The sequence below is a fragment of the Schistocerca gregaria genome, chromosome 2, assembly GCF_023897955.1.
Source record: "Schistocerca gregaria isolate iqSchGreg1 chromosome 2, iqSchGreg1.2, whole genome shotgun sequence".
NCBI classification, from domain to species: domain Eukaryota; kingdom Metazoa; phylum Arthropoda; class Insecta; order Orthoptera; family Acrididae; genus Schistocerca; species Schistocerca gregaria.
The window spans coordinates 658,686,960-658,702,371 of NC_064921.1; the positions used below are offsets into that span (position 1 = coordinate 658,686,960).

Here is a 15,412-nt window from a genome sequence, read left to right on the forward strand (position 1 = left end):
GCCTGGACCTCGTCATCGGCGAACCTTGGGACGGTAAAAGCTTCTTTCAGTGGATGGAAAATGCGACAATTTGAAGGTGCCAGATCCGGGGAATACGAGGAGAGGGGCAGAGAAATGAACTTCAGTTCTCCCAGCACATTTACATGAACCTTTCTTTCATTTTTGATGTCAAATGTTTTAGACACATACTTGCACATTAGTACGCCACGAATAATGTGGCGGGCTGATCTGACGCTAATATTTATCGTTGCTGCAATATCACTTTCGGCAATACGCCTATTTCCCAGTATGAACTGATCAACTCTCGTAGTGTTGATCTCCGTGACTGCACAGACAGAGAGTTCTGGGAGTGGCGACTCATGAACACTTGTTACACGGCATTTGAACCTACCCGCCCACTCGTACACTTTTGTTGTCACTGCCATTCGACGGCGAATTTTGACTGAATTCAGCCTTAACAGAAATCTAATGATACCCCACTGCTAGGGTGTCACCATCTTGTTTCACTGATTCCCAGCATCCCATTCACGCGGCAGGCATGCCAGCCTCGTCTGATAATAGTTCTTGGACACCAGCAAAAAGTAACAAAGAACCGCAAACTCTCTCGAAGTTTTGTATTTCTCATTCAACTTTTTCGGTTATTCGTTGAGTGGACCTAGTATGGTTTAACATTGTCTGCAGCGTGATTTAAAAGGTTGTGCAAAGACTCAGATTTTTCGGTTATTTATTGAATGGACCTTGTATGGTGTAACATAGTCTGCAGGATGATTTAGAATGTTGCGCAACGGCTGAAATAGTTGATAGAGGAGTCGAAATGTAACAATTATTGAATAGGAAATTACTCTCTTGAAATCAATCGTGATCCAGTGACAGGTTTGGAATGTCAGGAGCAACAACCGAAGCATACGTGCCGCAAGTTCAGCGAAGATAAGATGTTTCTGTGTACATACAACTACTTGCGAGGACATATCAAAAGCCTCGTATACACGACACCAGTTCACGACGCAGAAACACTTCCCTCCAGGATACTTTCAGCGTTTCATGATATTTACGCGATGCCTGGTATACATGGTAGAGTGCGCCAGGTTTCTTTGCGAAGGTATTATGCCTGTGCAAATCGTGATGGTCGCCGTTTTGGACGCCTTCTGTAATGTACTGTGCCACACTGCAGAGAAAACAGTACACTACCTTTTCTGAAACTATGGGGCGTTTACATCGATTGTCGTTGTTCCAGCCACTCCAGAGCTTTCACTGGCTCACGATTGCTTCCAAGGTCATAAGTTTCTGAAACTTTCTGGCAAATTAAAACTGTGTGCCGGACCGAGCCTCGAACTTGAGACCTTTGCCTTTCGAGGGTAAGTGCTCTACCGACCGAGGTACCCAAGCACGACTCACACCCCGTCCTCACAGCTTTAATTCCGCCAGTACCTCGTCTCCTACCTTCCAAACTTTCATAAGTTCCTATTTGAAAGTTAATGTACTTCGACTTCTCTATCAGTTTCTTCAATTTGTGTTCAACCTTTTGAATCAGTCTGAATAAACGAAACCTCTTACATAAGCTCAACGGCCACTTTAGAAGTAACGGGAGATTCAGAAGAACAGTCCTATCTCACTAATGCAAGACAATGTAATGGTGTGATATTTTTTGATCTTTCTTGCATATAGTAAGACTGTAATTACGGCACAATTAATCGTCTGAAATAAAATATACTATTCTGTTTTCGGAGCTGTTGTGTTGATAACAATAATGTATTCAAAAGTGGCATCACCTATTTCTAAAAATTAAGTATTATCAAAATGTCAGTTTGGTTTTGAGAAAGGAATTTCAACAGAAAATACTGTATATGCTTTCAGTGGTCACATATTAAATGCTTTGAATAACCGAAAATCACCCACTGGAATTTTCTGTGATCTCTCAAGGGCTTTTGACTCTATGAGTCATAAAATTCCTCTAGATAAGCTTAAGTCTTGTGGTATGAGTGGACAGTACACAAATTATTTACTTCGTTTTGAACTGCAAGAATGCAGGTTGAAGTTAACGGTACAGCCAGTCTGCAAACATCAGCAGAATCCTCTAACTTGTGAGGATGAAGAATGGTGTTTTACAGGGTTCTGCATTGGATCTTTTATTGTTCTTAATATTTATTAACAATCTGCCACTCCACGTTCATGAAGATGCATACCTAGTTCTTTTTGCTGATGATGCAAGTATAGTAAACACACCCAACAAACGAGAACTAGGTGAAGAAATTATAAATGATGTATTTCAGAAAATTATCATGTGGTTCTCTGCAAATTGACTCTCACTAAATTTCGAGAAAACACAGTACACAATTCTGTACAGTAAATGGCATAACGCTGTTGATAAATATAGACTTTGAACATAAGTCTGTTGCTGAGGCAGAGTATATAAAATTTCTGTGTAGCACTGATTAGAAATTGAACTGGAAGGAACACATTGATGATCTACCGAAACGTTTATGTTCAGCTACTTATGCTATTAGGATTACCGCAAATTGTGCTGATAAACCTATCAGTAAATTAGCCTATTATGCCTATTTCCATTCACTGCTTTGATATGGCATCATGTATTGGAATAAGTCATCATTAAGAGAAAAAGTATTCATTGCATAAAAATGTATAATCAGAATAACAGCTGGAGCCCACCCAAGATCACCTTACAGACATTTATTTAAGGAACTCGGGATATTCACAGTACCTTCGCAATACATATATTCACTTATGAAATTTGTTATTAAAAACTCTTGCCAGTTCAAATATAACAGCAAAGTGCAAAAAAGAAACTATATCGTGTAAATATAGGTTATGTCAAGCTAACACGTTCCAAATCATTACAAAATGTCGTACTCATGATCCGTGGAAAAAGTATTAATGTAATGCAATATTATGTATTAATTAGTCGTGAATATGCAATGCTTTGTTTCTTTGTTTTAAAGAATACTCATTGATAAGTAAGTGAAAGGGGTGATCAAATATTCATCACTTCTTCCGCATCTCGGTAATCGCTCTGCCCAGCTAAATGTCACTTTTTGAAGTACCAGCAGGAGTCCCAGTTGCCTTCAATACATATCACTTGCGAAAGGGCTTCGGGTGTAATTCGTGACATTTGAGTTTAGTCTAGTGGTTAGACATACAGTGCCAATAACTCTTCTATTTCCTACCGGTTACAGTTAATAAATATTTCGTTTACCTGAAAGGTAGGCGTTTATTAGATACAAATTCTCGCGTAACATCTTTAATGCCTAACATGGTTTTATTGCTACCTTATTGTAACTAGCCCGTGAATAAATCTTTGCCTTAGACTGCGTTAGACGCTGCGGCAGGTTATTGTTCATCTGAGGCTTCTATCTGAAGAGTCTACTAGTCAGAAATAAGCACTTCCGCAAATAAACGTTTCAAAAGTTGCATTTAGCTATGCGAGAAGAGCATAGTACGCCTCCAACATTTAAAACTTTTTCTCAAACATTTGAAACTTTTCTGCAGTGTCTTTCTGCGTTAGTCGCGAATGCTATAAAAACAATCCGTTTGATGCTAAATATGTAATGATGATTTAATTTTCCAGCGACCATGTAATTATTTCTAACACCGATGAGGAATTACAGCAGGGCTTCCCAACCTTCTCAGCTAGTGGACCCCTTCTTTAGTCGAAAATCCATGGCGGATCCCTAGAGTGTCAAGAGCACAGTAACTTTAAATTTCAGAGCGAAACCATTGGGGACTGAAAGCTTCTTAATGCAAGTTGGATGTTCTTAATTACCCCCCCCCCCCTCCGATGTATCAATAGTCTTTGGTTTAGAGATGAACGAAAACAACTTGAAGTTCAAAAATTGCGCCGGCCGGAGTGGCCGTGCGGTTCTAAGCGCTACAGTCTGGAACCGAGCGACCGCTACTGTCCCAGGTTCGAATCCTGCCTCGGGCATGGATGTGTGACATGTCCTTAGGTAGCGCTCAGAGCCAATTTAACAAATTTTTTCATAAATCGACTTATGAAATACAGGGTGTTTCAAAAATGACCGGTATATTTGAAACGGCAATACAAACTAAACGAGCAGCGATAGAAATACACCGTTTGTTGCAATATGCTTGGGACAACAGCACATTTTCAGGCAGACAAACTTTCTAAATTACAGTTGGCGCTGCGGTCTGGGAAACTCTATAGTACGATATTTTTCACATATACACCATGCATAGCAAAAATATGGCGTAGTCTCTGAATGAAATTACCCGAAACCTTTGACAACGTGTCTGGCGGAATGGCTTCACATGCAGATAAGATGTACTGCTTCAGCAGTTCAATTGTTTCTGGATTCTGGCGGTACACCTGGTCTTTCAAGTGTCCCCACAGAAAGAAGTCACAGGGGTTCATGTCTGGCGAATAGGGAGGCCAATCCACGCCGCCTCCTGTATGTTTCGGATAGCCCAAAGCAATCACACGATCATCGAAATATTCATTCAGGAAATTAAAGACGTCGGCCGTGCGATGTGGCCGGGCACCATCTTGCATAAACCACGAGGTGTTCGCAGTGTCGTCTAAGGCAGTTTGTACCGCCACAAATTCTCGAAGAATGTCCAGACAGCGTAATGCAGTAATCGTTTCGGATCTGAAAAATGGGCCAATGATTCCTTTGGAAGAAATGGCGGCCCAGACCAGTACTTTTTGAGGATGCAGGGACGATGGGACTGCAATATGGGGCTTTTCGGTTCCCCATATGCACCAGTTCTGTTTACTGACAAAGCCGTCCAGGTAGAAATAAGCTTCGTCAGTAAACCAAATGCTGCCCACATGCATATCGCCGTCATCAATCCTGTGCACTATATCGTTAGCGAATGTCTCTCGTGCAGCAATGGTAGCGGCGCTGAGGGGTTGCCTCGTTTGAATTTTGTATGGATAGAGGTGTAAACTCTGGCGCATGAGACGATACGTGGACGTTGGCGTCATTTGGACCGCAGCTGCAACACGGCGAACGGAAACCCGAGGCCGCTGTTGGATCACCTGCTGCACTAGCTGCGCGTTGCCCTCTGTGGTTGCCGTACGCGGTCGCCCTACCTTTCCAGCAAGTTCATCCGTCACGTTCCCAGTCCGTTGAAATTTTTCAAACAGATCCTTTATTGTATCGCTTTTCGGTCCTTTGGTTACATTAAACCTCCGTTGAAAACTTCGTCTTGTTGCAACAACACTGTGTTCTAGGCGGTGGAATTCCAACACCAGAAGAATCCTCTGTTCTAAGGAATAAACCATGTTGTCCACAGCACACTTGCACGTTGTGAACAGCACACGCTTACAGCAGAAAGACGACGTACAGAATGGCGCACCCACAGACTGCGTTGTCTTCTATATCTTTCACATCACTTGCAGCGCCATCTGTTGTTGAAAATTGTAACTACTGTAATTTCGAAAGTTTGTCCACCTGAAAATGTACTGTTGTCCCAAGCATATTTCAACAAACGGTGTATTTCTATCGCTGCTCGTTTAGTTTTTATTGCAGTTTCAAATATACCGGTCATTTTTCAAACACCCTGTAGGTAGTGCACTGACAAAGCAATTTTAACATTTAATGATGCCTGGGGCCGCATATGTGCCAGCGAGTGCTGTGACTGGTCGACAAAGCTCGCTCCGAGCATACGTAAAAGGTTTCAGCGCATCTATCGCCGTGAGCCGGCGCACAAACGGCCCCCGTATTGTTGCGAAACAGGCGATCAGAGAAGCCACATTCACCGGCACTCAACTGTGAATGCGTTCTCACTTAGGAACTGCAAAATGGTTCAAATGGCTCTGAGTAATATGGGACTTAACATCTATGGTCATCAGTCCCAAGGAACTGCAAAGGCTGCTTGGGAATACTACCTGAAGTAAAAGTACATATTTCTTTCACACGAGTAAAAATAGTGATGAATTTGATTTTCACATTTTTATTCAATAATTTTACTCATTATTTTACATGGTTTGGTGAAGGGTGGCCGCGGACCCCCTAGAAAGACCCGGCGGACCCCTAAGGGGTCCGCGGACCACATGTTGGGAAGCCCTGAATTACAGAGTGCCACACACAAACATTTTTCAGCTGAACGGCACAGTCATGGTATTAGGACAAACTACGATGAAACTATTGCACTTAAAGAGTCAGAAGTAGTTAAATGCAGAAAACTGACTGTCGCGGGACCCGGGTCGTTGTCCAACGAAACAACTGCGCAGGAGTAGTTGACTCTTCACATGACAGAAATGTAGGCCTGAACACGTCACTGTACTGCTTATCTTTAACAGCAGCGCCGGCCGCTGTGACCGAGGGGTTCTAGGCGCTTCAGTCCGGAACCGCGCTGCTGCTACGGCCGCAGGTTCCAATCCTGCCTCGGGAATGGTTGTGTGTGATTTCCTTAGGTTAGACAGGTTAAAGTAGTTCTAGGTATAGCGGACTGATGACCTCAGATGTTAATTCCCATAGTGCTTAGAGGCATTTGAACCATTAACAGCAGTAAAATGCATACCTGTGTTGGACGCCAGTTTTCGACTTTTTTTTCCGGGAATATTAGCAATCATATAAATGTAGGTACATTGATTCAGTTCTTTCTTATATACTGAATGTTCAATAAATTTTCTCTTGTTACAGTGCTGTTACATTATAAAGGATACTCGAAACTTGTTTACATAATTAAGTGGAGCTCGAGTTAGGGAAGCGTTATGAAGGACTTGTGTTAACACACCCGTTCAAGTGTTTTGATACAGAATATGTGACAGTATCTTAGGTCGCCGAAACCTAAAGTGGGGAGTGTCGCAGTCACGATAGATCGGTTGTTCCGTGTCTGGTGACATGGAGGGCCTTCCATCCCTTCCTGCTCTAAACCATTTCGTGAATTTGTAAGTACTACCACACCGAAAACTGTTTTTCCTACTGCAGATTGGCCGGTTATTTTCAACGTGTATGTTATTTTGACGTAAATATTAGTCTTCGATATAGTTTTTTATTGATGTTGGGTGTATTGCGCTCAGCTGCATGGTCATCAGCTCCCTGACTGGATGAAAACATACACACCTGGTGATGTGAAAATTGTGTGTTCTCGTAAGTGAAAATTCATGCGGAGTATTCTCAGGAACGCGCATCGGAGTCCTACGAAACATCCGGCTGTGACAACACAAATATATGGTTCGTATTAATAGCCCCCATTGTTTGAAGAAGCGTCTTAGTGACAGACTGCCTGCTACACGGTTGGCTGAATACTTACACAAAAATCAGGGAACGGGTTGCCCACTCAATAGCTCCTTGACTTCCTCCTCCCAAAACGGGTAGGACGCCCTGCGTGTCCTAAAACATTAATGTTGTCAGTTAGGAAGGTATACAGGTCTCTAGCCATTCGTAGTGTAGCATGACAGCGTATGATACATATGGAGTTAAAATATGTTATGTCGGAGCTGATTTTGTATGCCGCACGTATTTGCTTATTATCCCGCCGGAGAAGGGAACTGTCAGTGAACAGTATCCTGCTCTTGACCTCGTGAGTATCGATATTATTTTCGTTACAAGTCTTGCCAGTAATGAGATACAGATACAACAGTCCAATTTGGTTTCTATATTGGTAAGTTCTGTATTGGTGACTTACGCAAAAACTGAGCACCAACACTACGCAGAGCATCGTGACGCTGTGTAGAAACTAGCAGACTTTACGTTGCTGTACTCCTGGGTCCTGTGATGCAGATCTGAAAAAGAAGAAAACCACGTAAAAATAGCTGTCCTTGCACAAATACACTGAGACAGACTCCCACATATGCAGAAAAAATTTCATTTATAGTTTCACTTTTCGTTATTACAGAGAGCAATCAGAAATCTTTGAGAAAGGTAATGATCAATACGACAACCCCGTATATAAATGTAATATGCTGGTAGCCATCCATGCAATTAGTTTTGTGCAGAATTATCGGAGAACGTATGGTAGAGAGTGAAAATATATGGGTTGTCGCCATCTAGAAATGTAAGGATAAGGACAAACGAATTTATCGGTCGAAAATCAAGTATCCGGGGAGTCTTACAAATACAAATATATTATACATGTTGGGATTTCTATATATCAGAAAATTTGTTTATTAAAAAAAGTACATATGGCAGAGAATGAAAATATATGGGTTTCGGCATCTAGTAATGTAAGGATAAGGACAAACGAATTTACCGATCGAAAATCAAGTATCCGGGGAGTCTTACAAAAACGAATATATCATGCATGTTGAGATTTATATATACCAAAAAATTTGTTTATTAAAAAAGTATGTTACGGTTATATCTTGCATGTTGAGATTTATATATACTAAAAAATTTGTTTATTAAAAAAATATCTTACGGCTATATCTGTAACAGGAACAATTCTTAATACTCCAATAGAGAGACAGAGAAACTGTCTTGGTTGTTCCACACAAATTGCTTGCACAAATGTTCAGGCATGGGAAAGTAATTATTTCACCAGTTGTTCCAAAGCTCAATAACGTATGTTGGATTTCATCATTACATTCAAGTTATCTATCATGATTTACCCCTGAAGCAATTGTACTTTTCCATTCTCTGCGCTACGAGAATTATATGCACCAGAGGTAAGATTATTCGACACAGCAGACTTATGTGCAATTACAGTGGTAGTTTTTTGGTAGGACTTTAGTCGACAACAATTAACCAGAATTCAAAGAAACAGAGGGGAAATATCAATAGCAGCTTAATACGTACAACACAACTGAATTTGAGACAAGTATAGTTTAGTTTGAGAATAAGTGGACGTAGGAAAGAACTCTGTGGTGAAATGAAAGCACGAAGTACCCTGCTGAACCGCTACGTAATAGATGTCACTGCTTATAAATACATATATAAAGAGAATATTAAGCTGAATATCAATCAACATATTGTAAGGCAATCTATCTGAGCTAAATAATTTAGCACTGCATTAAATGAAATAAAAATTAAACTAAGTGGAATAAGGACACATGTTGAACATAGGAAGAAAGAGAGGAAAAAAGGTAGTCAATTATTCCATTTTATTTGACAAGGCTGTGAAACTAATATTATAATGTTCAGTTGTGTGGACAGTTACCGAGAAAACGTATGTGAAAAGAGGTCATCCTCACGTACTAAAATACTACTCTTACTTGTTTTCTCAAAACATGAAATTCAATTTAAATTCTGGATGAAACAGAAGTAGTTTGTGAAGGTAGCTATTTTTTATTATTTTGTAGATCACGTAATATCACTATTAATAACAATATCACACAGAATGAAAGTAGTAATTTTAGAGGGTTTGATAGAAAATTTTTCTTTTTGAGTATTTAGCGTGCCTATACGCAGAGCATCTTGTCAAAAATTTCGAAATTTGGGTTTAAGTGCACCAAGAAATATAATATGTACTGTGAGCTATTAGTGTGGAAATATATGTTACTTGGAAGAACACATGAACAAATCCTGGTGTATCATAATCCTAGCGATATATGCTAAATATAAACATTCTTAAGAATAAAGAAAAACTGTAACACAAATATAAATATCAGATTCGGAACCTTTTAATTAGGCTAAAATCACAGTGGTTTTTATGAAAGCTTAACCGAAAATAACCAAAGTTTTACCCCTGAATTTCATTAGAAATTAAAAGTTAAAAAAATAAATTTTTGTATAAACAATGCAGAGAGTAACATTATAAAACATAAAGTGTTACAAGGCAAATTGGTGCTCAAGGATATTTCCGGATATGGAAGAAATTGTTCAAATAATTTATGCGTTTATTTCGCCGCAGTGAATGTTGGATGTTAGTCAGGTAGAACTGTAAGGCGAATGGGTGAATTGTGGGTACAAGGGGAGCTATTTGAAATAAAATGACAAGAAAATTAAGTACAATTTACTGGAAATGACGAAAAATAACGCTTAAAAACGATCACTAAGATGACGACTATGCCCATATTTCAAGACGATGAGTGAAACAAAAAGAAAAGCATTTATCAAGAAAGGAGGAACTTGTTGATACTTGAGTTATTGTTGAATCTTAATACAACATACAGAAAAAAGCGTCTGGGAACGGAGGTAGCGTTAGTAGCGATTAGACAGACGCTTTTAAGCCTTCATAAGCACCACCTTCAGCTAGCTGCCGCTTTCACGTGCTGCCTTCTGTTGTGACAGAAGTAAATGACGTGAGCAGTACTGATTCGAAAGTTAACGTCTTACGAGAGTCGCTTTCTTTGTCAACAAGTTCTCAATGTTTTACGTACTGAAAGATAATGTTAGGGCTTCGTCATAGCTTGCGGAAACAAGACGTTTTACCACTTACCAGAAGTCTTATGAAACGGGTCAACCCTGGCAGCGAGCTGTACCAGGATGGATGCGAGACGCGGTCCTGGCCTGTCCCCGCACGGCACCTCACAGTTCATTAGCTCCCTCCCCCCTCCTTGTCCCTCCCCTGCTCCACCTTATCGGCTTATTGGCTCCTCCCCGGATAAGTCTGTTGCCGCCGTCCCTAAGCTCTCCACCAGAGCTTTCTGACGTCATGTCTGTTTACACGGTAACATGTGCCGCGGTAGCTGTTTGCGTCCAGGTCGCAGAATACCTGTCAGATCGTATCCATAAGTTTCCGCGTCAAGCACACTCTCGGTGGGGGAAAGTAAAATGGCTAATACGCTTAACGTTACGTGCGCTGTTAGACAGGAAATGGATTTGAAACGCCTTCTGTTAAAATGAAACGTTGCGGAGCTCACGCCACGAACGTTGCGCGGCTTCAGAATACCCACATTTACCTCTATTTCGTACAGTTCCATATTTTAGAAGCACTCATTCACGCCACTAAATTATGGAGGGGCTTTAATAAATGTGTTCCATATTCTTTCAAGAGATACTATGTATAATATTTTTCCGGAAACAGTTACTTATTGAGACATGAAACTTTCATTCAATGACAAACGTCTCTCTGTTGACATTACATGAGATATTGAACGTGGCTACCGCCCATACATACGTATCCTCGATCCTTATTCCTAAAATCATCTCGAATTCCTGCGAACTCGTCATATGAATAGGACACACAATCCTGCAACGTGTTAACGTTGGTTTACATGGAGTAACAAACAGCTATAAATATAGAATCTCAGGGCTTGTGTCAGCTGTACAGGAATTCCGTGCTACTACATCCCCTCGACCAATTCGTCGCTCAACAATCGTTTAACGTTTGTGTTAGGTACTATTATGGGATGTGTAGACAACGAGCTTGTGTCCCGTCTTGCATAAACCGCACTCGTCGTCTTCAAGTTCTTCAGTAGGACTGGTATTTTGCCAGGCAGAAAGAAATAAACCTCGTCTCCTAATTTGTGCTCTAACCATGTAGGCTCCTATGAACAGTGCCTGCCACGTATTAATACTACAGCGAACATATTACCTACATCGCCATGGTCACTCAATGTTTTGCATCTGACAGCATGCGGTTCTTGCATTAATTTATTATTCCATTCATCGGTGAATAAAATGTAAGGTGTGAACTTTGGATCTTGCCGGCCGGAGTGGCCGAGCGGTTCTAGGCGCTCCAATCTGGAACCGCGCGGCCGCTACGGTCGCCGGTTCGAATGCTGCCTCGGGCATGGATGTGTGTGATGCTCTTACGTTAGTTAGGTTGAAGTATTTCTAAGTTCTAATGGACTGATGACCTTAGAAGTTAAGTATCATAGTGCTCATAGCCATTTGAACCATTTAGAGTCAATTTACAGAGCTGGAACCTGGAATCAACGCAACTGAAAGGGCCCATATCGCAAAAAGTGTTTTTCTCGGACATATATCCATAGCACGTTTTCCTACGTTTCACTGTTACCATCTCCTGTAAGAATATGGGGATTTTTTTTTTATCCAAGAAGCATTATCTAATGTGGGCCTGGTCCATAGCTCCGAGGATGGCAACGGCGAACTACCTGCACTACAAGCTGTATCTCTTGCCGGCCGCTGTGGCCGAGCGGTTCTAGGCGCTTCAGTCCGGAACCGCACTGCTGCTACGGTCGCAGGTTGGAATCCTGCCTTGGGCATGGATGTGTGTGATGTTCTTAGCTTAGTTAAGTTTCAGTAGTTCTAAGTCTCGGGAACTGATGACCTCAGATGTTAAGTCCCATAGTGCTTAGAGAAATTTGAACCAACCGTATCTCATTTTTTTTTCGCTTTCTATCCTGATTCCTCAACTTCCCATGTTTTCAAATAGTGTTTGTCAGTTCTAGAGATATTATTCTAGAAAACAGTTGGAAATTCTTATTTAAAGCGAGTAATAAATAGGGGCTGCAGGTATTCACAAGTACAGAAAATAATTTCTTATCTGTGAAGTATTATATCGTAAACTTGAAATGTAATGTACAACTAAGTTAACAGTTCAGACCCACCATGAAATATTTCAAGAAACCTTTAAAAACGCTTGTACTCCTTAAACAGTGGCATGCAGTCGTATTCTAGTTCACAAACTATGACAGAAATGGAATTCCATCCGCTTTAACAATGCGTAATGTTCTTGAAGTGCTAGTTGGCAATTCGGAAGTTGGCAGTCCACAAGACAATTTGATCTTGGCCTACAAGTGTTCTGTAGTAGCCTGCGAATGAAGACTGTCACCAGCATCCAGAATGAATGAGCTATTCTTCTTCTTTCGTGTCCTACTCAAGCCGTTATTTTAGAAGTAATACAGTAGGCGAGTGACATGATTTCAGAGAAAATAGCAGGAGTCGATGGCACACTTTAGTACTGATATAAACTATAGGAGAAATCTACATTCATAAAAACGATGCCTTAGTATCGGATGTCTAGGACGAGGAAACACAAGTTCGTGCTGAAAAGGGCGTTAGTCAGGCCTGATCTTTGCCTGTTAAGTTTTTAACTGGTATGTTGAAGAAGTATGACGGAAGCAATAATTTCAAAAGAAGAATAACACTTTTAAAATGTTAAGTACAGAATTAGGGTTCGAAGGTGACATAGCAGTTATGAGAAAGTGTAATGAAGACATAAACCGTTTAAATAATATGAGTAGGGAACTGTGTTCACAATATGGGTTAAGGATTAAAGATCTAGGACGAAAGTGTTGTTGAGAGATTGAATATTCTAACAACTAAGTTGATTCCAATGCTATACAGTACTTTTACCATTGAAGAAAGGTTTCTCACGATGGCAAAAGTAAGGACAATATAACAAGTACGTAGGGGCAGAAAAAAAAAAAAAATCCCCAATCTTAAGAAGTCCTACTGGCATTGTGTACTTATACAGAATTTTGAATATATACCTTGAATTCTTCTGACTACGCAACGTGTGGGCGTGAAAGGTGAATCATGCGCCGGCCGCAGTGGTCTCGCGGTTAAGGCGCTCAGTCCGGAACCGCGTGACTGCTACGGTCGCAGGTTCGAATCCGGCCTCGGGCATGGATGTGTGTGATGTCCTTCAGTTAGTTAAGTTTCAGTCGTTCTAAGTTCTAGGGGACTGATGACCTAAGATGTTAAGTCCCATAGTGCTCAGAGCCATTTGAACCTTTTTTTTTTTAATCATGCGAAGTACAGAGACGAATAATCTAGAAACAATGGAAAGGCGTTATAAACGAAGAACGGGAAAAATTACGAACACAGGTGAAATACAAAGGTAGGAAATGTTGAAAGAATGAGCCGGGGAATGTAGTCTACGCAGAAGAATAAGTGTTCAAATATGGTTCAAATGGCTCTGAGCACTAAGGGACTTAACAGCTGAGGTCATCAGTTACCTAGAACTTACAACTACTTAAACCTAACTAACCTAAGGACATCACACACATCCATGCCCAAGGCAGGATTCGAACCTGCGACCGTAGCGGTCGCGAGGTTCCAGACAGAAGCGCGTAGAACCGCTCGGCCACTGCGGCCGGCGATAAGTTTTAATTAGTGGAACACACATTGCTCTGTCCACGAATACTTAACTTGGCACTAGAAAATTTGTGGTGCTAGGAAAATACAAACATTTAAGAAAGAGAGTGCAGAGTACAGTAGTTGTGAGCTTATGAAAGGACTAGCACAAAACCAGGTGTACTGGAATATAGAATGAAGCTCAAATGATCTGAATAGGAAAATAAAGAAAAACTCGCTTGTACAGATTCCTATCACATCTGCAGTTAAATTAAAAAGTAGGTGTATCGGCGTAAAATTGAAGTCATAACCAGAGATAATAGGATTATAAATCACGCTAGTAGTGGCGGAATTAGTGTTAACACTTCGCACAAGTGCAACATTTACTGCTCGATTTGTATGGCAGCGTGGAGTTAACAGGGAAGCACTTTAACATTCTATCATCCGTTCTGAGAAACATTATATCACGTTTCTCCTTGGCTCATGAATCAGTTCTAGTGAATTTTTTTGGTCATCAGTCTACTGACTGGTTTGATGCGGCCCGCCACGAATTCCTTTCCTGTGCTAACCTCTTCATCTCAGAGTAGCACTTGCAACCTACGTCCTCAATTATTTGCCTGACGTATTCCAATCTCTGTCTTCCTCTACAGTTTTTGCCCTCTACAGCTCCCTCTAGTACCATGGAAGTCATTCCCTCATGTCTTAGCAGATGTCCTATCATCCTGTCCCTTCTCCTTATCAGTGTTTTCCACATATTCCTATCTTCTCCGATTCTGCGTAGAACCTCCTCATTCCTTACCTTATCAGTCCACCTAATTTCCAACATTCGTCTATAGCACCACATCTCAAATGCTTCGATTCTCTTCTGTTCCGGTTTTCCCACAGTCCATGTTTCACTACCATACAATGCTGTACTCCAGACGTACATCCTCAGAAATTGCTTCCTCAAATTAAGGCCGGTATTTGATATTAGTAGACTCCTCTTGGCCGGAAATGCTTTTTTTGCCATAGCGAGTCTGCTTTTGATGTCCTCCTTGCTCCGTCCGTCATTGGTTATTTTACTGCCTAGGTAGCAGAATTCCTTAACTTCATTGACTTCGTGACCATCAATCCTGATGTTAAGTTTCTCGCTGTTCTCATTTCTACTACTTCTCATTACCTTTGTCTTTCTCCGATTTACTCTCAAACCATACTGTGTACTCATTAGACTGTTCATTCCGTTCAGCAGATCATTTAATTCTTCTTCACTTTCACTCAGGATAGCAATGTCATCAGCGAATCGTATCATTGATATCCTTTCACCTTGTATTTTAATTCCACTCCTGAACCTTTCTTTTATTTCCATCATTGCTTCCTCGATGTACAGATTGAAGAGTAGGGGCGAAAGGCTACAGCCTTGTCTTACTCCCTTCTTAATACGAGCACTTCGTTCTTGATCGTCCACTCTTACTATTCCCTGTTGGTTGTTGTACATGTTGTATATAACCCGTCTCTCCCTATAGCTTACCCCTATTTTTTTCAGAATCTTGAACAGCTTGCACCATTTTACATTGTCGAACGCT

The 15,412-nt window shown here is 40.9% G+C and overlaps 1 protein-coding gene across 2 annotated transcripts in view; it reads right to left on the minus strand.

The window, feature by feature from the left end:
• Positions 1-10,391, minus strand: part of LOC126334705 (uncharacterized) — a 46,664-nt gene extending 36,273 nt beyond the window's left edge. For both annotated transcript variants that reach the window (XM_049997211.1, XM_049997212.1), the window contains exons 1-2: positions 10,303-10,391; positions 7,612-7,708 (exon numbers count right to left, since the gene is read on the minus strand). In XM_049997211.1, coding sequence (XP_049853168.1) covers positions 7,612-7,644 — 33 coding nt within the window. In that variant the 5' untranslated portion in view covers positions 7,645-7,708; positions 10,303-10,391. The remainder of the gene's footprint in view (positions 1-7,611; positions 7,709-10,302) is intronic.
• Between the last annotated feature and the right edge of the window lie 5,021 nt (positions 10,392-15,412).